This window comes from Netta rufina, assembly GCF_964035555.1.
Source record: "Netta rufina genome assembly, chromosome: 24".
Lineage (NCBI taxonomy): Eukaryota > Metazoa > Chordata > Aves > Anseriformes > Anatidae > Netta > Netta rufina.
Window position 1 is genome coordinate 5,628,695 of NC_140148.1, and position 27,141 is coordinate 5,655,835.

Here is a 27,141-nt window from a genome sequence, read left to right on the forward strand (position 1 = left end):
TCAAGTAGATGAGGTTGCTTAGGCTCTTCATCAGCAGAGCTTTGTAAATCCCCAAGGATGAAGATGGCACAGCCTCTGTGAGCCCTGCACCAGAGCTGCCACCCTTCCAGTGAGATTTTTTCCCATATGTCCCATAGGACTTTCTGCTGCTGCACCTTCTGCCCGTTGCCTATTGTCCTTTAGCCATACTTCTCTGAGAAGTCTAGCTCCATCTCCTCCATACCCTACCTTTGTCAGAGAGTACAGCTATGTAAAGATGAAAATTAAGTTTGTCTCTTTCTGGAGGCCAGCACTGAAGTTGTTTGAAGTACAGTCTGATTTTCCTTGTTTGTCTTGTAGGAGTGAATTAGGAGACCAGAGTCCAGTTCAAAACAACCTGAGAACAGTATAAGGATTTAACAGCAGCAGCAATCTTCGTCAGTGGTCAGTTAACCTTAGAGGTACCCATGCCTCTGCATGCTTTCCTGTCAGCATTAGAAGTTTGCTGCTTGTTGTAGCTTTGCTCTCTGTGTTCCCAGAACAGCAGCAGAGAGCATAGCTGGGCAGCAAGCTCAGTTTAAAGAAGTTCTTTTGAGGGTCTTGAACTCACTGGTGATACTTAGACATCACTGCCTTGAATGCCATGTCCTTAACAGAATGCAAGGTCAAGTTAAAATACCAGATGAGTGATGTCCATCTCAACAGAAAAATCTGCTACTGACAGCCAGGGTCTGGCACAGCCGAGCTATCTTGTGGCTCACCCTGCGTTCTGCCTGTTCATCATCACCCAGAGCAACACCATGCCTTTCCCTTGCTGTGGTGCTTGTGCGGCCCTTCCCTCACTAATTTCATAAAAAGGGCAGATTTTTGTCAGGTTATGGAGTTGGTAGGGCTGATGGGCACCATAGCTAGCTTGGGGTTTGGGGTTAGACCCCCTGGAAAGGTGAACGGATTTCTTGCTTAGCAAGGGAGAGGCTTGTGTTCAATACCCTTTGCAGCCTGCAGGCATTGCAGCTTGGGTCTTGTGTTTGCCAAGAAATACCCTTGCCTTTCTTCTACCAGGTGGTTGCACCAGGTCCCTGCGTGCAGACCTGGCTCTCCCAGGCTCCTCTTTATTCAGTCTTCAGTTCCTTTTGCAGAGTGGCACAACTTCAGCAGAACTGGAGGAGCATGCCCTTACTTGGCTAACACATCACTAATGGGCAGGGGAAGGATGATTGTCCAGGTTTCCCACTTCTTGGGCTAGTTGCTTGGCTACACTGAGAGCACAAATGTTTTTAAAACATTTTAAAATGTTTTAAAGGGAAATGGGACCTGATCCAATTTAGGATGGTCGAAGTCATCCTCTTTCAAATGCGTCAGGTCTGGACTGGCACACAACCTGGTGACACCCTTTTAGCTCTGTAGGGGGCAGGTGTTCTGCATTGTTCTTCCGAGGTGACAAAGGCACATACATAATGTAGGAACAAAAGCTGTCTGCCTGGCTTTGGGGTCTGCTCAGTGGACAGGGACATAGGTTAAAAATTGCTAGTGGAAAGCATCTGTCCTTGGTTTAGGCCATGGTTGTCCCAGCTGGATGACTCCAGGAATGTTGCTTCTCTGAGATTACCCATTTCTCTATTTATGAAATATGGTTATGGGGTCAACCTTCCCTTTTCACTCCTTCAAGTAAACCTATTGAAGATGTATGTGAGTTTTGCATGTCTACTGCTGCAGACTTTTTATTCTGCATCTTTTTGCATTGATCACTGTGACTGAAAATTGCTTCTTTACAGGTCAATCGCTTTAGTAAGGTGGAGGACCGAGCAATCTTCATTACTGATCGACACCTTTATAAGATGGACCCTATGAAGCAGTACAAAGTGATGAAGACCATCCCCCTCTATAATGTAAGTACAAGGCCTGGAGAAGCTCATCTCAGGCTGTCTTAGTCATGGGCAGGTCATCTACTATTTAGCTCTGTTTTCTGATCTACAGAATGGAAAAAGACTGTGGTTTACAGTTTTTATGTATTTAATAGCTTTAAAACACTTAAGTGCAATTATCTAAAGCACTGCTGTCTAACGTTAGCTTTTAATTTTGGTGCATAAAATAAAAGCTGAAAAACAAACTGCTTATTGCACTTTCTTCTGTTTGTTCTTCTATTTTGTTATTTATTTGCTGTGTGCTGCAAGATCTTGGCCCCATAAGAGGGCTAGCATTTCACAGTGGCTTAAGACACAATTTCTCTGTCTCTTGGGGTTTGTTTGATCCTTCATGTTGTTTGACTTTATATATATTTATATATATATATGTATTTGTCCATGTTTAATGTAAATCTTATCAAAGCTAAATTCAGAATTGTAGTGAGGTATCTGGCCTTCGGGGTAGCAGAGTTTAGCTGCCAGTCACAAAGAAGCAGATTATCACTGATAGGAAAGGGGATGGGAGAAAAGCTCATTTTTAGCTCTTCAGCATCCTGGTGCGTGGATTCAACTGCTTGTTTGTTTTCCTCAGCCTGAGGTAACACCACTGTGATTATCTTAAACCTACAGAATCTGGCTGGGTTGCTTGCAAATGTCGTACGCAAATTTGTTAGGACGCTTGCATTTGAAGAAATAATAAATTTGCAGGCCCCACATTGCCGAAAGACTAAAGATGGGATTAGAGTAACAGTAAAACCTAATCTGCAAATGTGAATGGAATGATTAGCTCAGATTGCATCCTTAATGTTGGTTTTATTGGACCTCTTCGAACGTCCTTGCTGGTTACCCACCAAAGCTGCACACTGATTGCCCACTGCAGTATGTGGAGTAACTGCTTGCCTGCCTTACTTGTTTCCCCTAACAAGAAAATCTGATGTAGCAAAGCAGTGTGACCATGGCAGTGTCTCTTGTTTTGAAAAGATATTACTGCCATGTATTTAGCAGCTGCAGGTCATTTTCCTAAGTTGATGTTCTGTTCTACTGACGTTATCGCTTAATTGTGCAAAATGAAATTGTCAGCAGACAATGCTAAATGACTAACTCTTGCTTGTGCAAACAGACTTGTTAAAATCTACGGCAGACTGCTCTTTCAAGGTGTGTGGATTTTTTTTCAAAGAATCAAGGTGAGTTCAGGTAGACAAGGTAGAATTTTGTCCGTCACAATTTCTCACTGTTAGTTTTCTAAGCTGTTGCCTTATGCAAAATGGTTAAGCTAGTGCAATTCACTTGCTACATGAGTATTTATAGTAAAGCTGTATTTATTTCAGCTATAGAGAAATCCCTGCTTTCCCTGTATGTCTGTAATACAGATGGGTTTAAAGGTGGATCTGTACGTTCAAGTAACAGAGTAAGACCAAGTCACTCTGGGAAGATCTTTTCTGTTGCTACTGGTAGCCTGAACATTTTCCTCTGAGATCCGTAATGCATTTAAAAAAAAAAAAAAAAAAAAAAACAAGAAGGATGCAGTACAGAATGTTTGGAAACATCAGCTTCCTATTCCTAACTCCAAAGAAGCTGGAACACAAATGCACTGCAAAAGGAGCCAGACACTTAACAAACCATTGTCCTGGGTCTGCCTGGGATGGAGTTCATTGTCTTCCTAGCAATGTGGATGCAATTTGTAGGTTGCCTATAGAAAGTCTGTTACTTAGAAATGTTAGTAATTACTGTTCTTTCACAAGACATGTATGTCTGAAAGGGAGGATTAATTCACACAAGGTGAGTGATAACTTGGCTGTAGCATGGGCTGCCTGTGCTGGCTGGCTGCTTTGCATCTCCTGGAGCAGCAAAGCACATAAATGTTCTGTGCATATAGGTCTCTTATTGTGACAATATTTGAATTTCTATAAATAGGAATCAGCTTTATTTGTAGATCTGCAATTATTCGCTTTTCCAGCTTACCCCTAGGCTTCTTGACAGCAGTTTCCTTTACCTGAGCAATCACCAAGAGCTCCTGGGTTACTTCCTATGGGAGGAATTGGTCCAAAAAAATCCCTCAGTGACTCACACAGGTGCCAGTCTTATTCCAGCCTGGAAACTTGTCCGATGAAAACAATCTTTGGTAAATGCTGTAGTGATTTCTGCTCTGTTGGCCAAAGGTCCTCCTTTCACCTGTTTCCACTCCACTGTGGTCCTTGGGAACACAAGAAAATCTGTGGGCACAGGGATAGGGGTGACATCATGGTGACAGGACATGTCCACTGATCCTACTGATTTGCTGCTTACTCCTCTCTGAGCAGCAGAAAGAAGAGAGTTTGGAAATGTATTTGGTTTCTATATAGTATGTGAAATACTTTTTTTTTTTTCACTAGGATTTCTTAAGCTAAACTCCTGCTAATGATCAGTGCTGCAATCCAATAGCTTTTCCCTTTTCTGGTTGTGTTTTGTGTTGTGTTACTGAGTGATTTGCATAAGTGTTGCCTGCTGCCTCGTGTGCACTGCCTTGTTTTTCTGCATGCCTGATCTCTCCCTGCATGGCAGCCCTGTGGCAGTGTGCAGGGAGGTGCTGTAAGTGGCCATCCGTGATGCAGATATTTGTTCCCTTTCATAGAAAGAACAATTGTTTGAACTGATACGCATATTTCCAAGGAGCGAAAGGGTAATAAATACTCTGGTCTTGGTGTTTCTCGGTGTATCAGGTATGTCCCACCAGAAAGGTGCATGCTCGCTGGGGAAGATGGATTGCCCTTCTAACATATAAAGGTGAACCCAGCTGAAATTCATCTGCCTGTTAGCTGTGCTGCTTGCCATCAGCATTTCTGAAGCACCCTATCAACATGGCAACATCCTTAGGGATGGTGTTTCCATGGAAATCTCATCGGAGACAGTCAGCTGATGTCTGTTCCTACCATAAACTTGTTTTCGGCTGAAGGAATTGCTCTATAGTTTCCCATCTCCTTTAGCTATGTTTACTTGTAAATGGTTTAAGCATAGGCCTTAATGTATGTCTGCTTGGATTTCAGGTTCTGCATTCTTATTTCATACCCTGTGTAAGGAATCTGTAATTTTGTGCAAATGATTACAAAGCAATAACTTTCCTTTCAACCCTAACTGTTTCACTGGACTGAGCTGCTATTTGGGGGAATTTTTGTTTGCAACTGTTCTGGCAGTTGCTTCAGAAGTACCACTGTAAAATTACCTTTTTATTCTTACCTGGAGAAAAAAAAGAAACAGATAATGTCAAGAAGGAATTAGAAGATGATTGAGCAGCAGAAAGGATCTTACGACTGTCTTTCCCAGTACAGTGGAGAATATAATAAAGGAAATTCTGCGGCTGCTGAGATTTTTTTCTGATCTGCAAGCAGGGCTAATATTAGTGTTTGTAAATACTGAGATAAGCACCTTCTCTACGATTATTTCTTTTGTATTATTTTTATTTGTTCAGATAATCTCGTGAGCAGGGGCAAAATAGGAACATTTTAAAGGGCTCATGGACTTCTATCACAGTTCTTTTGAATAACTGATGTTTAAATAGGCTTTTCAAATACAGAGATTTCAACTTGCTCATCTTTCATACTCGGTACACATTTAAAACCTTGATGGCAGTAGTCCCTGTGGTGTTATTGTGCTCCCAGGATGTTATTTAAGCATGCAAATTAATTTTAAGGGACACCATAAACCCAGGCAGCTGTTAATGTGTGTGCATGAAGTGTAGCTTGTTTTGAAAGTATTTTGTAACCTTAAAATACTGTGAATGGTAGAGAATAAACTCCACCTGTGTTGGGTATGTGCAACTGGTAGCAGGAGGTCTCTGCTCAGCGCCTAGAATATCAGCAATAACTCTCATCTGTTGTGCTGCAATAATAAGCCAGCAAAATTTGAGCAACTCTCAACTTGTGTAGTGTTTCATCTAGAAAATAGGGCACACACCACACTTCTGCATGCTGGCTGTAGCATGCTTTTCAGGGACAATGCTGCTGTCTGGTATATGGTAGACATCCAAAGCTGTAACAGGTTTCTTGGAAATAATACAGGGTGCCTACTAAACCAAGCATATGGATTTAGGCTGTTTCTGAGAGATTCATGCTTCTGAAAGTACTGCATAGTCTCCAACTCTATCTGTGCTAATATGCTTTCCAACACAGCAGGCAGTGGGGATGCATAGAAGGCTTTATTTTTTTTTCTTTAAAAAGAGGATGATGAGATTTTGATTTCAGTGTAGCAGTGCCTCTTGCTTTTAGGAGAATTTGGCTTCCTTCTACCTGTCCCTGGATGACTCAAAAGAGTTGGGTTGTCCTTTGGTGGACAAGGAATGTCTGTTCTAGTATCTGTTTGTATTAATCATTCTTTTTCCTCTCTCCCTCTAGCACCAATTTGTAAATGTACTTGCCTCTTGATTTTTCTTTTTGCATCCTTATATTTTGTTTCCCTAGCATAGATTTTTTTGTTGTTGCTTTTTGTTGTTGTTGTTGTTCTTGTTTGTTTGTTTTTTTTAAATATTCACCTGAATAGCCTGTGTACCTAGACTGCCACTCCTAAATTTTTCCTGCTTTTGCTTTGGGTGATGACAAGGACAAAGTCTTTAATGTACCAAGTAGCAGTTACTTAGCAGACCAAAAAGAGAAAAATCTCTCTTTATTTTGTCAGAACAGCAAGACATTGATCCATGACTAAATACTGGAATCAACACAGCTTTGTGGGGTTTGCAACTTACATTCTTCATCAGAGTGTTTGGGCTTTCAGTAGATTTTGTTCCTGTATTGTCTGCTTATCATTACATTCCTGAAGCCGTGTCTGTGGATTTGAGCAGAGGAGATGGTTGTTGGCCAGACTGATGGTTATTGTTGGCTTCCCTTGAAAAGAAAATAAAACAAGCTTGTGGATCTGCCCCTGAGTGACATGGTGTCATCCCGGGTAAGATCTGGGGGAGCCTCATCCCTCCTGGTGCACTCTGGTGAGCAGCATGCGGTGCTGAAAGTGCGGAAGGGCACCGACTCACTGCACCACTGCTAGCGGGAGCTGCTCCAGGGGACACAGCCTAGACAGCAGAATTTCCCAGCAGAATTTTAGCAGGGACCATTGACTACCTCCCCTGAACCAAAAAACAAACAAACAAACAAACAAAAAAAAACTATTGTTTCGCTATTGTTTCACTTGTACTTTGGCTTGTGGGAGCAGTATGGTGAGCTTGCACACGGCCATTCTCCAGGCACTGCTCTCGCTGGTAGAGGTAGAACTTGAAAGGCAACGTGGCATACTGAGGTTGAAAGAGCTGGTCTGGCCCTTAGTAAAAGATATATCAAAGTGTATGACATTGCTCTTGCTTTCTCTTCACAGTTGATAGGATTGAGCGTCTCCAACGGAAAGGACCAGCTCGTGGTCTTCCACACGAAGGACAACAAGGATCTCATAGTCTGTCTCTTCAGTAAAGAGCCATCTAATGACAACAGGATTGGAGAGCTGGTGGGAGTCCTGACAAACCACTTCAAGAGGTCAGTGTTGTTTGGATTGTGCTGAAAACTCAGTCTAGCATGCCAAATCAGAAACTTGCTGTGAAGTCATTTTGATGTCAGTCTGGAGTTCTATCTGTGTTACTTCACTGTATTACTAGGATACCAGAGCATCATTTTTCCCTGTATTTTTGGGACATACTTTTTAACTACCACACATTGCTTGCCCCTTTTTCCTTCCCTGTATGTGCGTATTAGAACATAGATGTTTGGGGACACACATCACTGAAGATGGCATTCTGAGTGTGTTACAACGTCTCATAAGCATGTTTTAAGGTCAAGCTCTTCATATGTAAAATTAGGATACAGCTATTCCTTTTTCAAATTGTTTTCCCTGCCACTAGTGTCAGTAGATCATTTAGTGTTTGAGCTGTAAAATGTTGTCTCTGAATCCCTGCAAATTGTCTCACTTGCAAATCACTGTGTAAAATCTGTTTTAGTCGTAGACTAAACACTTAAGTGGTTATCTTGCATTGAGCTTCTTGGAGGTACAGCTGAACTAGCAGTAATCACCTTTATAGTATACAGCAGGTTTGGGATTGCACAGAAAAGCTGCACAGCAGTCATTGCATTGCAGACACATAAATCACATAAAACTAACTCTGTAGAGAAATGGTCTTGACAATTGGACAAACCTTCAGAGTTCTTCTCTTGCTCCTCCAGAACAGATTCTCATGAGAATCAATACTGATTAGCATCATATGCAGCATTTGGGTGTTGCCATTCATAATACCGTGCTTCATTTATGATAGACAAAAAGGAGTCTTTATAGGTAAATACCTATTTGGAGCTGCAGGTGGCAGGACAGTGAGTGAATTTGTTATATTAGGTTCCTGGGTAATTTTTTACGTGAACTTGAGCACGCTGATTTAGCCACTTCTGTCAGTACTGCTGGAGATAGGTGCTAAATTCATCTGAAATTAATTCTAAGCATTGGCATAACTTGCTTTAAGAAATTCAGTGCTGAAAAGCAACAGAAAGTATTCTCTTTTTTTTTTGCATTTACCTCAGTATAGTTTAATTTTCAAATGTAGCTACTCATGGAGGCTCAGGAGGTTATGGGAATATGTCTTGTAAAGCAGCACGCATCCTTTCAGGAGTCCTGTGAAGTAGCTGGATTTCTTTCATGTCTGATGTGTTTTGAACGCAGGTGAAATCTCCAGCTGATGCTCTTCAGTGACTTAACAAGTCTGTAATGTTGGGAAGAGCTGTGAAACTGTTGATTGCACCCCAGATCCTGTATTCTCAGTGTTCAGACTTCCCTGTTTTGCTGTTCCTTTTCCTCAGTCATTACAACAAAGCACCCCATCCTTTTGTCATGCTGACACCATTGTGGGGACTGGTCTAAAATACTGAGCCTTTCATATAGGGTATAAACTATTGATTTTTCAATTTCTTATACTGATTTAACAATGACATTTTTATTTTTAAAAAGAATTAGTTTTAGTTTTTATCCATCTAATTAGTTAACTGCCATTTTATTACAGACAGTACTCTTACATGCTGTTTAATCTTCACTTACTACAGTATCGTTGTTTTTTTTTTTATTGTTTTAAATGAACTCTCAGCACAGCTGGTTAAATGGAAGTGTCTGAAACTTTTTCTCAGATGTCTGGTCGAGGTTACAGGTTTAAGGATAATGTACAGGAACAGCTCATTTGCCAAATATCCAAATGTCATGGTTTCCCTCATCAAAGCAATATCTGTAAATCAAAAGGGGAAAATTCTTGTTTTCAGGCAGTTTCAATTTTCTAAGTATAAAAAAATCCTGTCTGTGAGTGGGATTAGCTGACCCATTGCTCAAGAGGCACTTTGGGAATTCCTCATTAACCAGGATTAGCCAAGAGTCCAGAGTCACTGTGTGCCTCATGGCAAGTGTCAGGTTTCCCTGTCCTGCCTGTCAGGAGGTGCTTGCTGTGACAAAGTGGATCCAGCAGTAAAACCCTGTGAAAATCGGGTGGCTGCGTGACCCTGGATGTGATTTCAGAGCGGTGCGACACCTGTGATGTGCAGGGTGGCTTCCTTGGGTGACAGCGGGGTCTCACATAAGGTCCTCTCCAAACGTACAAAGTAGTTTCCAGCCATCCTGGTCCCAGTCCTCACATCTCCATTAGGAGGTTTTAGCAAGAGTGAGGTTGCACAGCTACCTGTGGTTCCATGTAATACAAAACGATGTTTTAAATACTTGTGTGATAAAATCATTACAACTCTGTACAATCTATACTAATGTATAGGCAGGACTAGGAGGAGACTGGTGGTGACACCTGTGCTATGGATGTCTAGACCTTCTCATTCAGATGCTTTGTTTGATTCCTAGTGGTAGTTTTCACACTTTCAAGTTGTGGTCAGAAATGAATAAGCTTCTTAGTGTAAAATTAACATGAAGCTTCTATGAGTTGCAGCAGCAACTCTGCTGGTTAAGGTGTTAGGGAACTGAATGTAGTCGAGCTAATGGGTGTTTGAGTCATGTTTGTAATTTGGCAGCTGTTATTTTTTTTAAACAAAGCAATTATTTAGCTAACTGAATTCCCAACAGAAATAATGGCAGAGCTGGCTAAAATGCTAATGCTATGGCCACAGTGTACCGTCAAGTGCTGAAGCTCATGTTCAGGAAAAAGGGATCTGAGAAGTTTTTCCAGGAGTGAGAGTGGATATAAAAGGGTGAGGGCTATCAGCCAGGAAAGGACTTATCTTCTCCATCTTTGACATCGAAGTTGCTTCAGGGTCTTTAAGCCTTTAGAAGGCTTCTCCAGCAGGTCAAGTCCAGTGTGCTGAGGACTCTTTCTGGATGTACTTTGGAGCCATACTTTGCCAGAGAAGAACTGTTTCTAGCCCGTTTTCACAGCACCAATTCCTTCTCATCCTCTGGTGGGTCTCGCACTGCCTCTGTCAGCTCCTGTCTGGTTCCTCCTGAAGTGTGGAAGCATCGCCAGCTGAATACCCTTGATGGCAAAGGCAGCTCAGATGTCATCACCAAAGGTGACTGAGACCCATCCTTTGTTTCCAGGCATTGTGCTCCATTCTGCAGTACACTCAAACTTAAAGAATTTTTTTTTATATCTGGTTTAAACACACATGGTATTTTCAGTTCAACATGCATATTGATCTAAGCTGCATGGGTATCAGTGGCCAGCTCTCTTCAGTGTTTCTGTTTCCCTAATCCCTGCATTGTCTGCAGCCACAGCCACTGGTTTTCTTCCAGGATTGCTGAAGGGAAGGAGGAGTTAAAAGAACAGTAAAAAGCAATTCCTGCAGAACTCCAGCAGAAAATCGGTTGCCTAAGGATAATTTTATATTTTCCATTCCGCTTTGAGACCTGTCAGCCAATTTTAATCATTAGTGCTCTCTGGATTAATTTTCTTTAGTTCTGGGTTCTTAAACAGGCATGCCTTGGAGCCAATTGCCTTGGCACTGTTACACTATTGACCAAACAGTAATTCATAAAAACGGATGTCAGGCTAAAGGCGACGGGCTGTAGGTTTCATTAGAGTCAGTTATCCTGTTCTTCTTCCACACAGGGGCTGTTTTTGGCCTGGCACGAAGGTGTCTTTAGGAAGATTATGTTTCTCAGCTTTCCCTTTCACACGTAATCAATATAGTAATTTTGCTCCATCTGTGCATTTCATGATGTTATATGAGATGGTAGCGGTTTGTTTGATTGTGGAAGCAGGGAGGCTTGGTTATTTGACTTAGTGGCACATATGTGTATATTGTATGTATGTAATGCAGGAGTGTGAGTGTGTGTGTATATACATATATATATATATATATATATTTTTTTTTTAATATGGACAAAATCTGTCTCATCAGCCTTTCAAAATAAACTGAAATACCAACATGTTAGGTATAAGGTGCGCGGTTTCCCCAGGCTTCCTTATTAAGCAAGGTCTGCATAGGGCAGCACATCCTTGCAAAAAGCCTCTTTCTTTGCCTGCCCTCAGCAGCATGGTGGCACGTAGGGGATGTATGTGGGATGTATCTGGGATTACAGCTTTATTATGCTAAACACTGGAAACAAACAGATCCTGGTGCAAGAGTGTGCTGCCTAGGCAGACCAGAGAGGTGGAAAGGGGAGAAGCAGCACTGCATTGCACTGGGGAGCAGAGGGCTGCAGTGGTTGTGCTTTTTGCAAGGTTCCATGCACACCTCCAATGCAGCCACTCTGGTTAATATGTATCCACTCTTGTGTAGACTGGCTGTGCTTTGAAATATTTCCCAGAGTGGTTCTTGAGACTGTATTAGGTAATGGCCTTGCTTGATGTGTTAGAAAACGGTTAATAGTTGTGATCTGGCTGTACCTGGAAGTTCTTGAAACAGCTGCATTGAAACGGAGTAGTTGTGAAGAGAGAAAATGAGAAGAAAAGTGCACTTCTGACTGCTTTTCTAGTGTTCAAAGCTCCAGCCATAAATATTTGTTAACACTGGAATTGCTTCAAACTTTGGATGAGTGCAGGATGCCCCTAATCCCCCGAACTACATAAACTGAGTGTCAGAATAAAGCCTGTCCAGAATTGCAGGCAATTTGGGGAGATTAAATATATTTGGAACAGGAGAACTCACAAATGTTTTTTTTCTGAATTTTGTTCTTTGTAACAAATCATGTTGTGGCAAACAAAGCTTTCTGCAAACACATTTAAGTGAAAGATTTTTAAATTTGCTATTATCTTAATAGCAGTGTTTAAGGTTAAGCTCTGAGAGTGCTGCCTCCTGGGTGATTTTTGTTAATAGCATGAGTGTTTGCTAGGTAGAGGGAAAGAAGCAGTCTGTAAATGCACATTTTCAATCCATTGTGCAGGAGTAAGGATGAGCAATTTATACATTTTTGATGCTGTCCATTAAAAAAAAAATCAACATGATTTTATTTTGCTTATTTAGGAAAATCAGTCCTCAGCCCAGTTATGAGCACAATCTGGAACACAAATCATTAAGCAGGAGAGCCCAGTTTGTTTAAAATCAATTCAATATTTTTTATTTCCTCCACTATGAAGAAACAGACCTTCCAGCTTAGGCGTAGGTGTCATGCAAGAGGTTTAAAACACTTTGATTTATCATAAAGATGCTCTTTCATAAGGAAACTCTGCTGACTTTAATCAGCTTAACGTTTTCCCTTTGTTTAAAAACTGTACCTTTCTCTTGTAGAAACCTTATTAACTGCTGAGACTTAGATTTACATGTAAGTTAAGACAGAAGCATTTTTTTTCTGTAGTTAGTGACCACCTCAAAGAGACAATACTGATGAAAACTCTTGTTTCTTTGGGACCGAAGGGAAGGAAGAGGAGCCCAAACTGGTGTTTGAAAATCCATGGGTGATAGCGTGCTCTTAACCAGCCATCCTTACTCCAAGGAAATAACCATCCCTCATAAGGCAGAAAACCTCCACACAAAGGAAGGGTGTTACAACTGCTGGTATCAAATTAATCTGTCACTTAAGCTTTGTGAATGCTATGAAAATTATCTCTTGCTGACAGTGGGTGTCAGCAGCGCCGGCAGCCGGGCTCATGATGAGCACTCTTTAACTGGAAGTTTCCATCTATACTGGGGGTTTCTCGTAGGCTAGACAAGATCAAAAGGAGTTGAGCGCTGCTTCAGAAAACCGGGCTGGAAACAAACTGCTTCTAAATTGCTATTTAATGTGATTTGTCCTTTGTCACCACTGCCAACTAACCCGTGTTTAGTTCTGATTCAGCCGTGCCAGTGGCTGACACCATTGTTATCATCGGCTGAATCCTGACAAAGGGCTAGACTTTATTCATATCAGATTCTTCTGTAACATTTTTTTTCAGTGCTTTAGTGGAGCATAAATAGCTTTGTTTTTATACAGGATTTCTATTCATAACTTCTAGTAAAACTCTGCTGTTGTCTGGGAGGAGCCCTAGCCTGCAGTTAGCTGTCAGCTTCTAAGCACCAGGTGCTCAACCCTGCAGCAGGGTGGTGGCAAAAGGAAAAACAATTTCCTTATTCAATAAAATACATAAAATGAAAAAAAAAAAAAAAAAAAGCTTAATTTCTCTAACCTTGTCTTTGTGGCTTAGAAAATTTTTCTAGTATTTAGCTAAGGTTTGCCTTTGGCTAATTTATGATCTTTATAATCATCTCTGGTAATTCCTGTGCAGGTTTGTTAACCACACAATTGTAACTGGGATTAAGAAATGACAGTTTTTCTTTGGAGAATACATTGTATAGATGAAAGATTTGTTGCTTTGGTGACTTCAAGGCATGAATAAGAAGAGTTCTTTCACCACGATGAACTCTTAATGTTCTCTTTTTAAATTTTGTATTATTTGGAAAAGTTTTCTTCAGCTATTGATGCTACTGAGTTTATCTAGAGAACTGCCCTCCTGGAAGGGAACTCATTAAGGTAGTTGGAAGAGGATTGTTTCCTTTCTTAAAACTCATCTTCCTGATGCTGTTGCTGGAGCAGAGCTCATTCACTGTCTCTGACATGGGTCCTGAACCCCCTGACCAGGGAAGCTTTCCCTGTCTCACATCCTGGTGGAAAAAGTAGCCTTTTGTTATACTTCTCAATATGTTCCTGGCACAGTGCAAATAACTTTGTCTCCTGCAGTCCTGGATTTATGTTGAGAATAAAGTGAGCTCTGGAGAGGGGGTTGGGCTCTCAAGAGGCTGAATTTAATCTCTGCTGCAAAATTTTGAGTCCTTTATTTGCATACTTGACCTCTAAATCTAAAAGTCAATTCTTTTGTCTGATAACATAATAGTAGCAATTTATTATATTTTATGATATTCCATTGAGTGTAATGAGTTTTACTGGTCAGCTTTTCCTTCCCAAGTCCTACTCCCATTGACAACACGAATTCTCTCTGAAATTCACTGGAAAGAACACTGCTGTGGCTGAAACACATTCAAGTTGCACACAGATGCCAGTAGAAGATAACTGTGATACTGTCTGCTTTGTAAAGAGCACCTAGATGCTAAGCGCCAGGCAGGAGTTCAGGGTCCTCCTGGACTGGATGGAGATCTTGGTAGACAGAAGTTATTGGAGCTTGATGTTCTTTGAAGGAGATGGAATTTCAGTGTTTGGTTGCTTGGTGTTTTCTGAAGTTGTTTTGTGTAGAGGTTATTGAGGAAATGTTCTTCAGGGTACATAAAATAAATAGATAAATAATCATTGATTACTTCAAAAATTTAGAACCTTTTTTTTTTTTTTTTTTGCTGTAACCATAATTCCGATAAAAACAGTACCTCAGTGACCCAAAGTTCCTCTCCAGCCCATCATACTAGTTTGATATGTCATTAACTAATGATGTTTGGTCTTATTAGCAATATTTTCAAAAGTGTTATTTGAGGTACACAGTTCATCCCTCATCCCCAGCTAGTGGATGCACTGGGTTAAAAAAGATTAATCCTTTCTCTTCTTGGACTGTCTATGGCAGTACGGTGAAACTGGAAGGATTATTTGTGTTCTGGGGAAGAAAAAAAAAAAAAGAAGAACATTTAGATTATCAGAAGCTGTGTGTCCTAGAAGCTTTGTATGTCCTAGAATAGAAAATTCAAACCCATCCTCCTCCTGTCTAGGTGTTATAGAAGCCATCATGCTGCCAAATGTGAACATTATAATATTTCAGAGCACTTAACATTTTCTCTGCCCTTTTATGGGGCTATGTCCAGATCCCTACTGTCCTTGAGAAATTGATGATCAGAATATAGAAATGATTAAAGAAATCACTGCTGAGCAGTAATCATGGTGCAGCATTGCAGAGTTTCTTCATTCTCCTGCTAGCGCACCAGCCTTCCCAACTGAGCTTCATTTTTGATGCTGTGTTGTGGATTTTCCCCAGAGAAGGTATCATTATGTGAACAGCTGAATGGGAATGTTTCATCTTACAAAAAAAAAAAAAAAGAGTCCTTATTGGTTTTCTGCTGTGTTCAGTGTATCAATTTGTACACCTTCTGACCATATTACTTTCAGTCTTAAACTACAACGCTTGGTACTCATCCAAGACTCTGAAGGTTTGAAGCAAACCATTCCCTTGCCTGGCATTAACAAACAGACATGAGCAGAAATTATCTTCTAAAAAGCCATTGGTGGTGCACACCGTGCAAAAATCCCAGGTCACATCTCGAAGCTGAGCGCGGTGCTACAGCGTTGCGCAGGAGCAGCCTGACGTGGAAGAGTTGCGCTGCCAGCTGTATGTATGTAGCTGCACAAGTAAAGGTTGTAAATACTGTTGATCTTGCTGTTGGTTTAATTCTCAACCAAAGCATTGGCTACCTGCTGTTCCAAGAGCCTTTCCTCTCCAGTAAACAGATGGCCCCACGTTGGCTGTCCCTACCAGGGCTTAGTTTCACCAGCAAGTCCGTATTATCAAGCTGTCAAAGGACCCATCTGCCCCGAGCAGCTGTCCTGGCATCCGCCGGCCTGCATGCTGGGAACCTCCCCGCTCCACAAATCTCAGGCATATAAAACTTTTATATTTTTGTTTTATTTGGGGAGGGGTTGTAATTCATGCCATCTGCCTTGTGCTTAAGCAAAGGGACACTACATTTGAAAACAAGCTACAAGAGAAGTAATCTTGTACACTCCCCTTGTAGTTTGTAGTCTGCTGTAACTAGACCGAGCTGAGCATGTTTTACTTATCTGTTTTCAAAAAATGCAGATTTGGACTCAGAATGAATACAGATGTATTTTTGTTCTAAACACAGAACTTCAGACTCACTCACATCCCTGTGCCTGCTCTTGCACTCGCTGTGGCATCTCGGCCAAATGTTTAACCTGTTTCCTCCCCGTTAGGTGGGATGCTGCTGCTGACTGACCACATTGGGGTTGCCAGCATCCAGGAGCTGCTAGTTACAAGCCTTTGGAGATTAAAAATGTCTCATAGGTGATGCTTAAATATCAGCATAAGTTGATGTGTTTGCCGTCTGTTTACAGCGAGTCACTTATGGGGTAGTTTTCCTCTGTGTAGTCTCAATATTTCTGATTAAAGGTGCTGAGTTCATCAGCTCTGTGGAGCAGCAAATCTAGACCCAAGCTTCTGGACAGTTTTGCCTTTTAACTGCACGCCTTCAACTTCTGAGAGATCTGCTAAATATCAAAAAAGATGTTTTTGTGAGGCTAAGGACAAAAATTGTTTTCAAGGGTTTTATATTTTTAAAGGAGTGGAAAAATATTAAAATAGACTTCCTAGTTTAATGTTTGAAACAAAGGGGAAATATGTGCATTTTCTCTTGAATTCTTTAGATATTTGATCAAATTCATCAGGATAGTTTCTGTTCTTTTTCACATTCTTGTATTAAATAAAGTATTGTAACAGTACATATTAATGAAATTTTCCTTCCAGTTTCCTACTTCATAGCATCTTTGGCAGAGCCAAAAATTTCTCCTTTAAACTTGTTTTCTTTCTATTTATCTATCACCCAGAGCATTTCATCCTGTGAACTCAGTATTTGAATTATTCTCAAAAAGGTGCCCTGTTTCTGAGACTGCTTTCAAAAGTAATTAGTGACTTTTGTGCATAACTACATATTTATGGGTAGAAGGTTGGTTTTGTTTTGTTCTCTAGAAAGTGTGAAGCATCTGTCTGATAAAATCTGGATGTGGTAAAGAAACCTAGCTTGGTACTTGATATTTTTGAAAATGTCTAAGGAACTTAATTTTTAAATGGAGGCTAAAATTTGGTAAAATACTGGGTCCCAACAATTTTTCCTAAAGATAGGGTCAAGTAAATTTTTAATTTAATGTGGCTGTACTAACCTGACTTGGCCAACAACAAACTAACCCCCAAAGAATCACCTTTTGATTCTTGACAAACTTTACAGTTTTTATTTTTTCCTTTTAGAATGAATTCAGGACTTGTCATCTGAGCTGAAGTTTTACAGCTCATGTTAAAAAGCAGGCTGGAAAAAGACAGTACGGTCTGTGGGATCAAATTTACAGTATGAAATTGAAGTATATCTACTTATTATATTGCGCTCAGCGTATTGCTCTCTTTATAAATTTTCCCTTTCCGGCTTGTAATTCTGCTGCTGTGTTTCTTACTCTAATATCTGAGAGAAATATGTGCTCGCATGTTTTGTCCATGGCTCTAGTCTAGTGTGCCAAATTCCTAAAAATAATGCAGTGTTGGTTTTTATGTAATATCAAAAAGATTTGCATAAGTGTAGTTATGATAAATTCTGCGGTTAGTTTTAATGTGTTGGCTTCATTTCAGTCCTTCAGATCCCTAAATCAGTTTTGATTTGCCATTGCTTGAACACTGCTTTTTTTCTCCGCTTTTCAAAAGAGAGGTGTCAGGAATGATCCGAGGTAAATTTCCTTATAAGAATGAAACTGTTTGATCCTGTCTGTCGCTCAGTCGTTACATGTAATAATTTACTGTCCAAATAGTATGGTTTGATTTTAAATTAAGTAGGAAGGCTAGAGAAATAAAGGAAAGGAGAGAGCTGGTGTGGAATCCCCATTCTACATTTTGTACCCAGTTCCAGAGCCTCCAGTGCCTGTAGCTATGCTGATGGGTGATCTCTCGCATGGTGAAGGACTGATGGATGGGTCTCTTGCTCCGAGGGCTCTTGCATCCCAGCAGGTGCCTTTACTCTAGGGAAGATGGCCTTGGATGACTGGATCGTGCCCTAGAGGGCTTGTCCCTTGGTGATGCAGTAATTTGGTGTGTTATACAGCAGTGCTGAGGACAGGCTCTGAGAAAAAAACATCTGGCTTTGTCTCTTAGAAAGCAGAATTTCTTCCTTTCCGAGGTGCTATCTCTGGCACCCCACAGGGAGCAGAACAAGGTGTAGGGCTGCACAAAGAGTGTCTCCTTCAGCAGTGTTCATTACTGTGGCTTTCCATTGCTCTTCATCAACTTCCAATGGAATCTTGCATGTGCTGCGTATCAGTGTGCTTGTTTGGGGTGGGAGGCAACTTCAAAGCATGCATAAGTCCCCAGGAGCTCATGTGAAGGTCTTGCAGGGCATGAATCCCCAGGAGCCCCTTTGTGGGGGATACTGCACATCCCAAGAGAGCTGAAGTTGGGATAAATCTCTGTCCAGTGGCTCTGAACCCATTGCTCAGCTGGAACTCAGGCATTTCTGTCCCCAGATGCGGTTGCTGGATTGTGCCTTTGTGTATCACAAGCTCCAGAGGACAACACTGACATGAGCTGTATTGTCCCTGATTTCTGCACCATGCTGCAGTGGGGGCAGTCATAGCACTTAGGGATGCTTGGAACAAAATCCACATTATCAAATGTCACCTTAAAGAATCTAGCCTTAAAATGTGCTGCTGGTACCAGGCTAATGGGGCACATCATAGTTAGAGCTCTGAAGCCTGGAAATGATCAAAGTGATATGCTGTTTTGCCTTAAAACCTGTGTTGTTTTTTTTTTGTTTTTTTTTGAAAAAAGGCAGAACATCAAGTACTCTGAGAGATGTATGTGGGGAGAGACTGCAGACGATCACAGCACAACAGCTGCTTTTCTTTGGAAGAACTAAATGAGTTCAAACCCAAATGGTGGTGTTTGAACTGCTGCAAGAAATGTCTGCCATAACCATTCTGTTATTTAAAGCATTGGTCAGGGGCTCCAGTACTTACCCTACTGCCCTGCTAGAGCCAAATTGTGCCATAGCTGCCTGCTGACGAGGCTCCGTGGTGTCCTTTGGGTACTTCAGCTCGACCTGCCTTTTCCTGGGAGCTAAATGGGAGCGGCTGCGATTATACATGCCTTCAGCATCTCCGCAGCCTTCAGTGGACAGCTATTACGGAGAGAAAAACAATGAGCCATTTTCTTCAAATGACACTCGGTGGTTTGATAAATAGTTGGCAAAATGCACTTGATGTGATGGGCTCGTTACCCGTGTGCCCATGTACTGCTAGGCAGGAGAGGTTTTGCTTCCAAAGATCTGCCCTCTCTGCAGTGTGCAGCTTGAGCTGGGGATGAGGGGGTGCTTATGCTCTTCTGTTACAGCTGGTTTTCGTCAGGGACTTCATTTGGCTGCTTCAGTGCCGAAAGGTAAATGAGACAAAACTGAATCAAGGAAAGCCCAAACAGCACCTACTGCTTCCACCTTCTGATCATGTCAGATGTTGCACTCTGCCTCTAAGGTGGGCAAGTTTCTGTTTTCATTGGCTTTTTTTTTTTTTTTTTTTTCCTCTGATGAGGAAAGATGAGGTGGAATGAGCTACAAGTACACAATGGGCATGGTCAACAGCCAGGTACTCAGCCAGGACCAGGAAACTCCTGAAATGCTAAAACTTTCTAAGCCACTATATTGGAGAGTCATTTTCTGCAATGTCCATCTCTGCTCACATCCCTGAGGACCCTGAGAAAGCTAGCACCGTCTGCTCTCAGACTACTAAACAATTAAGCTTTAGAAACTACATGCTAGTTTGTTTTGTTAAGGCAGAGCTGAGTGGGATGTAAACTGCAATTTGAAATAGCATTACATGTCTCCTGCGCATCTGAAAATGAAACCAAACTATTCTCTTCTTCCTGTTCATGCAACCACAATCCAGTTTTTATTGAATATTTGGGAATGTCTTGCACTGGTTTAAGCTGTTAGTTGTATTTTTCCTTTTTCTGCCCTCTCCATGCTCCCTCTCTTGCTGCATGGCACCAGTGCCAGTCAGTCCCTGCAGACTGGCAGTGCTCCACGCCAGAGGGGAAAGTGCTGTACAAACACGGGACCTGAGCAGCTTGCAGGGCTGTTCCTGCTCTGAAACCAGTGGGGTCCTGTGCTGCACGCAGCAGGAGAAAAGCATCTTGGAGCCAGCGCTCCGCACCTGGATTCCAGCACGAGAGCACCACAGAGCACTCTGCCATGAAGGCTTTCAGGAAATGGTAGATGATGGGTTGTCATCCTCTTAGAGGGTTTGAGCATCCGCTGCAGTTTGGGCCTCTATCCACACGGTGAAGCTATTCTTCTGGGCTTGACACATCCCTCCATTTGCGGCTGGCCTTGGCTTCCCAGCACAGCAGCAGGGGGGCATGGTAGGAGGCAGCTGCTCTCCCGGGCATCCTGCCTCTCCTTGTCCCATCCCTCTTCTGTCCCACCCTTACGCAAGCACACAGTGATCCCCAGAGCTCATGGAACAAAGGGACCGTTTGGTTTTGTTTTTTTTTTCCCAAACCTTCTTTGTTGTTTTGTTTTGTTTTTTCTCCAAACACACTATTCAGCAAGGTGGGAGGGGGATGTTTTGAGGTTGATTTCCCTAGCTCAAGAAATCTAAGGGTGGGAAAGGGAATTAGAAAGAGAAGACAATAATGCTGTAATTCCATTAAAATCCCCTTGGCATAGAATCCCAAGCTACATTTCCCCATATTCCTTATCAGCAGACCTCTACATAACCATTTCCACAAGGCAGAGCAAGCAGCTGCTGTGCCTGGCGAGTCCTAGCGGTGCTCGTCATACAGCTCTGCTAGCAAGCTTATGTCACAAGCTTTGCCTATGGCAGAGGTAAAAGGTTTGTTTCAGAAAGGTAACAGACACACATTTTTCTCTAAATGTGATGCCCATCTTGCTCCTCTGAGAACTGTTTACTCCCAGCACTAGTGTTTCTCTCAAATAAGGACTCCAGTGGCTGACAGCAAACAAAAACAACAAAAAAAAAAGATCCATCTTGATCATATTTACTGCTGACCTACTTAAAATCCTCTTTCCTCATCTCTTTTAGTGTGTGCACTAAAAGGCTGGCTGGCTTGCAATCTCTAAGGAATTGCTAGCGGAATGATAATGAATGCAAAATATGGGCCCACATTTGTTTAACAGTAGTTTATGAAAAGAAATGTTTTTATTGCATCATTTAGATTTTTCTTTTTTTATTTGTGATGTATTATTCCCATCTTTGGTCTCCCTGCTCAGAAGCCTTTGTGTTCTGCTTGCAGGCAGTGTTGTTGTTTGAAGAGATGCCATTACATCGCAGGATGCCTTAATCTTTTCATTTTTGAGGAAAATTAGGCTTCTAGCTTCTATCCTGGAGAGCCTAAGCAGTGCTGTTAAAGGCCTGTGTTGAGCATCATTTTTTTCTGGTGAAAATGATCCAACAGAGGTGATTGTTCAATAAATGCTTTATATTCACTCCAGTGTATTTGATGGGGCTATTGTATTCAGGTTTGCAGTCCAGGGTAGAAAGTTGAAATGAAACCAGCATGGTGCATATTGCACCTCTTGAGTTTTCTTTTTCCTAGTTTTTCCTCTGTACACATTCTTTTAGAGAAAGACTTGCATGCTCCTGGGTATTTGCTCACCCACACATCAGGCCAGTGTTGCTAGAAGGAACACAGTTGTCTTGACATGTGCTCATGTCTTTGTGGATACTGTGATTAAACTGTCTTTTGGATGCTCGCAATTGAATGCATATGTGCTATGGATAAATTGATCCTACCATTACAAAGGATATCAACAGGATGATACGGACATCTGTTGAAACACGTTTACAAGGAATCATACCTAAAGCACTCATTTCTAGTAAGTTCAATTTTTATACCTGGCATGCCATGTTTTCATGCCAGTCTAAATTCCCTTATCTTTAATCAAAATGGAATTTCTAAGCAGATGCATAAAGACACAACATGAAGTTACCACTGGGTGGCTTCTGCATCTGTTGGCATCTGGCACCTTTGCATTATTGGAGCTAAGCCGCATTGTCTTTAGGCATATACAATAAAATAAGAATTATTTGGACTGCAAGAAGTTTGTTTTCTCAAGTTTTTTGAGTCCAGAAGTTTGAGAGTCTTTTACATTAGGGTTTATTTTCATGTATTTTCATGTCTGGCATGTATGAGATGCTAAGGGAGCATTTACCGTCTTCTTCCAGACAGTTCTGGGTCACTGCTGCGTGCTGCATTCATACGGCTAGGATGTTGCTTCTGTGCTGTCCCTACAGGAGGTGACAGTAATAATGGAGATGGGGGGAGAGGAGGTAATTAGCTCCACTGTACTGGTAAAATCACTCAGTATCTATGGAAATTAATTCAGTTTCTGGCTCCAGGACACTAGCTTAAAATTAGACTGTAAGTAATGTTTTGTTCTCTTTTAAGTAGTGAGGAGGAGCTGGTAGGGACAGCATAAACATGAAAACAGTTTCATGCTGCTGGAGATGCAGACTGCTGATTCAGGAGGAGGAACCTCATCCCTCAGTGCAACTTCTTAGTCAACCCCTGCCTGTGGCTGTTGTGCACTGTCCTTTGGGTGGAATAACTTGCGTGATTAGTGCTCTTTATAAAGTGAGCTAAAAGCGTTTGGAGTGGGTGCCACTGCCTCATTAGGGAAATTAGGGTGCGTGTGCCTGTTTTCAGTCACGGCGTGATCCTTGTCACTCTTACATGGGGTGCTCGTAAACTGGCAGGAACTAAATAGGGATTGAATGGAACAGCTGGTGGAAAAGTTCTTGCCACGAGACGTGGGTCACTGTGGGAGGAGGAAAATAAAGACTGCAGAGAGAGGAATAGTGTTTGCCTGGGTCTGTATCCACAGGAGTTAATCTGGGCAGATTAAGCAGAGTATTTAAAAGTGTACAGTACAAGCAGCAGACAAAACATGCAGAAGGTAAAAGCTTCAGTGTTGTTGATAGGAAAATCTTTGTTGCAATCAGTGAGCTTTTAATGTATACCGCCTTCATATAGGACAACTGACCTTATGGCTGTACAGACTCTGATGGCTGGTTTCACCTTAAAATGCACATAGAGCATGTTCCTCATTAAGACGCATTGATCAGCAGAAATGTCTTATCTCCTTATCTTCTTTAATTTCACTTAATCTTCCAGAGCCTGTGGTATAAATTAATATCCCTAGTCCACAGGGTGTCTTGTATAAAGCATTTTTACATATAAATGGCACAATATATCATGTAACAGAGATGTGATTCATAGGCTATTACGTGTTAAATCTTAGGTGGAAACCTTGGCTAACTAATTTATACAAGGTAATTAGATTCTGAATTAAATGCACAAAGGATTGCTTTTCCCCTTCTTGCTTTTCCTGGTGTGAACTCAGATGATGAGCTGATACTGGCAAGGAGGAAAGTGTTCTTCCTTCTCTGGCACCCCATCTGGATAGCTGCGGGGCGCTCTCTTGGGGCAGGCCAGGGATGATTTATAGAGATGGCTTCATCCTTGCCCTGTGCCCTTCTGGGTGTCATCTCCCTTCCAGAAATGCTTGGTTTGCAGTTGGGCCTCGAGGCGGGGGGGGGGCATTCCTTCTAACAGAAATATGTCGTATTCGTATTTGCGTAGATCACTTTGACAGCGTGCAATGTTTCATTGACATCTTTGTGATGGAAAAACACAGAGCAGCCAGAAGCACTCAAGCTCCTGTCATACTCCTCAGTCCCCAGCAGCCCCCAGCCCTGGTCCCACGGACCAGGATCTCATGAAGGTGCCAGAGGACGGTCACACCAGCCACGGTGAATCACACAGGACCTCAGCTGATGCCCCCGGAGCAGTGCTCAGTCACCGTGGATTTGGGCTGGGTTAGGGGGCTTGTGGCTGGCTTCAGCCTGCACTTCTGTGCTGTCCATGTGCTGGAAGCTGAGCCCAGGCTGAAGGTGTTTCCAAACCAGGGAGCCCGGACCAGAGGCTGCCTGCCACAGGCCTGGTCCCCCCACGGCCTCGTGAAGGCCGAGCGAGCTCCTCCCTGTGCTCGGGAAGAAGGTCGGCCTTCTTCAGAGTGACCCTGTGGTAGGTGGGACAGCAAGGCTTCACACTGGGATCTTTAGCATTCAGCATCAGTAATCCGGATACTTAACCCAGGGTAATATCTCGTTCTAACTGCAATTTTAAAATCTCCAGACCACTCTCCAGAGCCAGCCAGCCTGGCTATTTTTAGCTTGGTTTCCCAGGGAAACATGGTTTTATGTGGCTGCTGCATCCTCAGATTTGACAGTGAGGAAGAGAGGTAGCAAAGATCATTCTCTGTAAGTTTCATGACTATCACTCATTTTGATTAAAGAGACAAACTCTGATCTCCTGCCTTTTGCTGCGCAGAGATGTTTCGGCTGCCCTCCATCCTGGTGGGAGCTGCTGCCTTGCTGCTTGCTCAACCCACCAGGAAAAAGAAGTTTCACAGTGTGGTAAGGGGAAGCATGGAAATGTAAATCTGGGCGCGAGAGGCAGGGACAGTGTTTATTTAGGAGTATTTATTTAGGAGAGCAGGCTGTAGTGCATTCCTGCACTCATACTTCACAGTCTCAATGGAAGCGCAAAAGATGCTTTCAGGGTGCCCTCGAGCCATGTACAGGACATTACAGCATCTGAATGGATTTTTTTTATATATTTTTTTTTTATGTAGGAAAGGGCAAAGGAAGTATCTTTAGTGCCTGAACCCAGTGGCCCTGGAATTGCAAACTTGCTGGCCACAGGTGGGTTAGGCACTCTGGCACTTGGGGGTTTGGTGTTAGCTTCCAAATCCACAGAGTCACACTTCTTCCCAGGAACTTTTGAAGAGGGAAACACTGGTGAGTAAAACACTTAATCATCGTAGATATGTCACATCAACAGCCAGCAGGTGTTCCATTGTGCTTTGCTGAGAGTGTCGTTTTTTGGGTGATACTATAGAGGATCTTAACATTTTCCGGAATTAGCCAACATAAGTTGGAGATCACTGCAGCACATGTTTTCGTGCCTTGACTCAAGCATTAAACGGAGCTTTGAAGTAGATTGAACTAGTAGACCGGAGTGGAATTCATTTGCCCAAGCATAGGTGTTCAGCGCTGTCTTTAAATGCCTGGCGGTGTGTCAGAAATCTGCATGGAGTTGGTGGTCGGACACAGGGCCTTAGACTTGTGCCTTTCTGCAGTGGCATCTTGGGGCAAGGGACTTGCCCCAAGGTCTCTGAAGTAGCAGTAGGTACCTGTGCTAGGAAATTAACTCCACCATTCATCTTGAAATCTGAGCAGGAAATGTCTCCACTGGTTTTAACTGATACTACTTTGGAGGAAATGGGGTAAGGATGCGATTACCCTAAGCATTCATCAGCTACTTATATTTGCTTAAGTTGTATGCTTGCAGTTTGGAGGCATATGTGTTTGCCCAGCTGCTGGTTGAGTTTGGCTCAGAGTGGAATTAATTTGCTTTACAATCAGGATTTACATGAAGAGTTTTGAATGTTAAGAGTCTTCTTGTACCTCGCCTACAGTTCCACTAGTACTGTATCTTGCAAGTCAGCTAGGAGAAACCATGAATGGTAAGACGAAGGAGGAGGGTGTATGTGGCTGAGCTCAGACCATGGCAGAACAATCAGATTGGAGGGAGTTCGTTTAGCAGAAAGCTTCAGCGAGTCCAGTCCTGATACCTTAGTGGGCCTGAAGTGCTCAGCCTCACCACACGCTGCGCTAGCATATGCTATTGCAAACAGTGGATGCTGGGGATGTGTCACGTCATGCCTGACAGGGAATAACGTGTCAGGATCTCCCACCGGTGTGAAGACAGCTCCTGCAGCTGTGGGTTGAGTGGCTGAGTAATTGCACTGCGAATGATTGAGCGATCAGTGCTGATGACTCCTCTCTGTACTGGGGGCTTCAGCTTTGCTTTTCACATGTGTATGAAACTGAAAAGAGTTGCTTGCGTGGAAGCTGCCACCCCAGAAGTCTGCTGCTGGTTGCAGCCCAGCAGGAAAATCCACTCCATGGGCTGCCAGTAGCACCCAGCCACTGGGACCTGTGGGGGAACTGGGGCAGGGAGAGATGGGGATTGAAGGGCACTGTGAAGCCTCCATGTGTGCAGGAGCAGGACATGCTGAAGCGCCAGCTTAGGGACATGCAGAGGTGTGTGTTCTTATAAAATTTGAAGTATCCAGTGTGATTGATTATTTTGAGGTTACACCCAAAATTCTATTACCACCTCTCTCAGCTGTGACTGCCAGGCCTGAGCCGTTTCTTCTCCATGAGCACGTTACAAACACCAGGTCTGCTTCTCTTAGCGACCTTGCTGGTCTTTGCTCAACATGCAGTACTTCAGCACAATAATGTGAACCAGAGGGAGGATGGGGAATGGAGCCACTTGTAAGGCAGCCAGAGATGTGTGGCCTTGAAGATGTTTCAATGCCGGGTGTTCCTGTATGCCTCCAGCATTTCCTCTTCAGGGCCAGGTAGCTGTAAATGCAGGTGCTTGAGCTGCTGGTGGTCAGCGGGTGCACCTGAAAGCCTGGGGGCTTTGCTGCTGGACTTGCATTTGGACCATTGATCCTGTCCCTGGGCTTAGAGGCATGCTTTGATCATATTTGTGTTGAGAAAGATAGCAAAATTAGTGACTGATATTGAACCCACAGGGAGCTCGTGCTGATCGCTCAGTGTTTGTAAACTCCCTGGGACTCCGGATTCCTTGTGGAGGGTTGGCTGCTCATGCAAGGTGAATGTCAGTTATGATCACACATCTTGTAGTATAGTTAACAGCAGTGTGTTCACTTTGTTGTGTGCTTGTATTGTTAAATACAGTGTCGGAATTGGCAGGATGGCCAGCACTGACCTGTTTTTTAGGTCAGTTTCTATTTTGGAAGACTTGGAGATAAAAGCTGTATGTCTCTCAACCTAGCTTCTAAGGGATGCTCTGTTTGCAGGAGATTGTTCCCTGGTAAGCTTTGGGTTTGGTTAAAGAATTCAGACAAATTTAGCTCGATGCAAATCTTATTGCAGATTGGAAGGAAATTCTTAGGAAATACTGGTCAACAGTGCTCTGTCTAGTGCAGTGTTAGAATGCAACCAGCATTTTTCTTCCTGTGTGTGCAAATCAGCTTCAAGCCTTTGTCTTAAGGAGGAATGTAAAAGTATTTGTGGAAGTCATATAGCTTACTAAGGTAGT

The 27,141-nt window shown here is 42.5% G+C and overlaps 1 protein-coding gene across 1 annotated transcript in view; it reads left to right on the plus strand.

Moving 5' to 3' along the window:
* Positions 1-27,141, plus strand: part of MYO1D (myosin ID) — a gene marked incomplete at both ends in the record, with an annotated part of 155,240 nt that overhangs the window by 92,839 nt on the left and 35,260 nt on the right. Inside the window, 2 exons of the mRNA XM_084301232.1 lie at positions 1,755-1,868; positions 7,221-7,375. Of these exons, the coding sequence (XP_084157358.1) occupies positions 1,755-1,868; positions 7,221-7,375 (269 nt within the window). The remainder of the gene's footprint in view (positions 1-1,754; positions 1,869-7,220; positions 7,376-27,141) is intronic.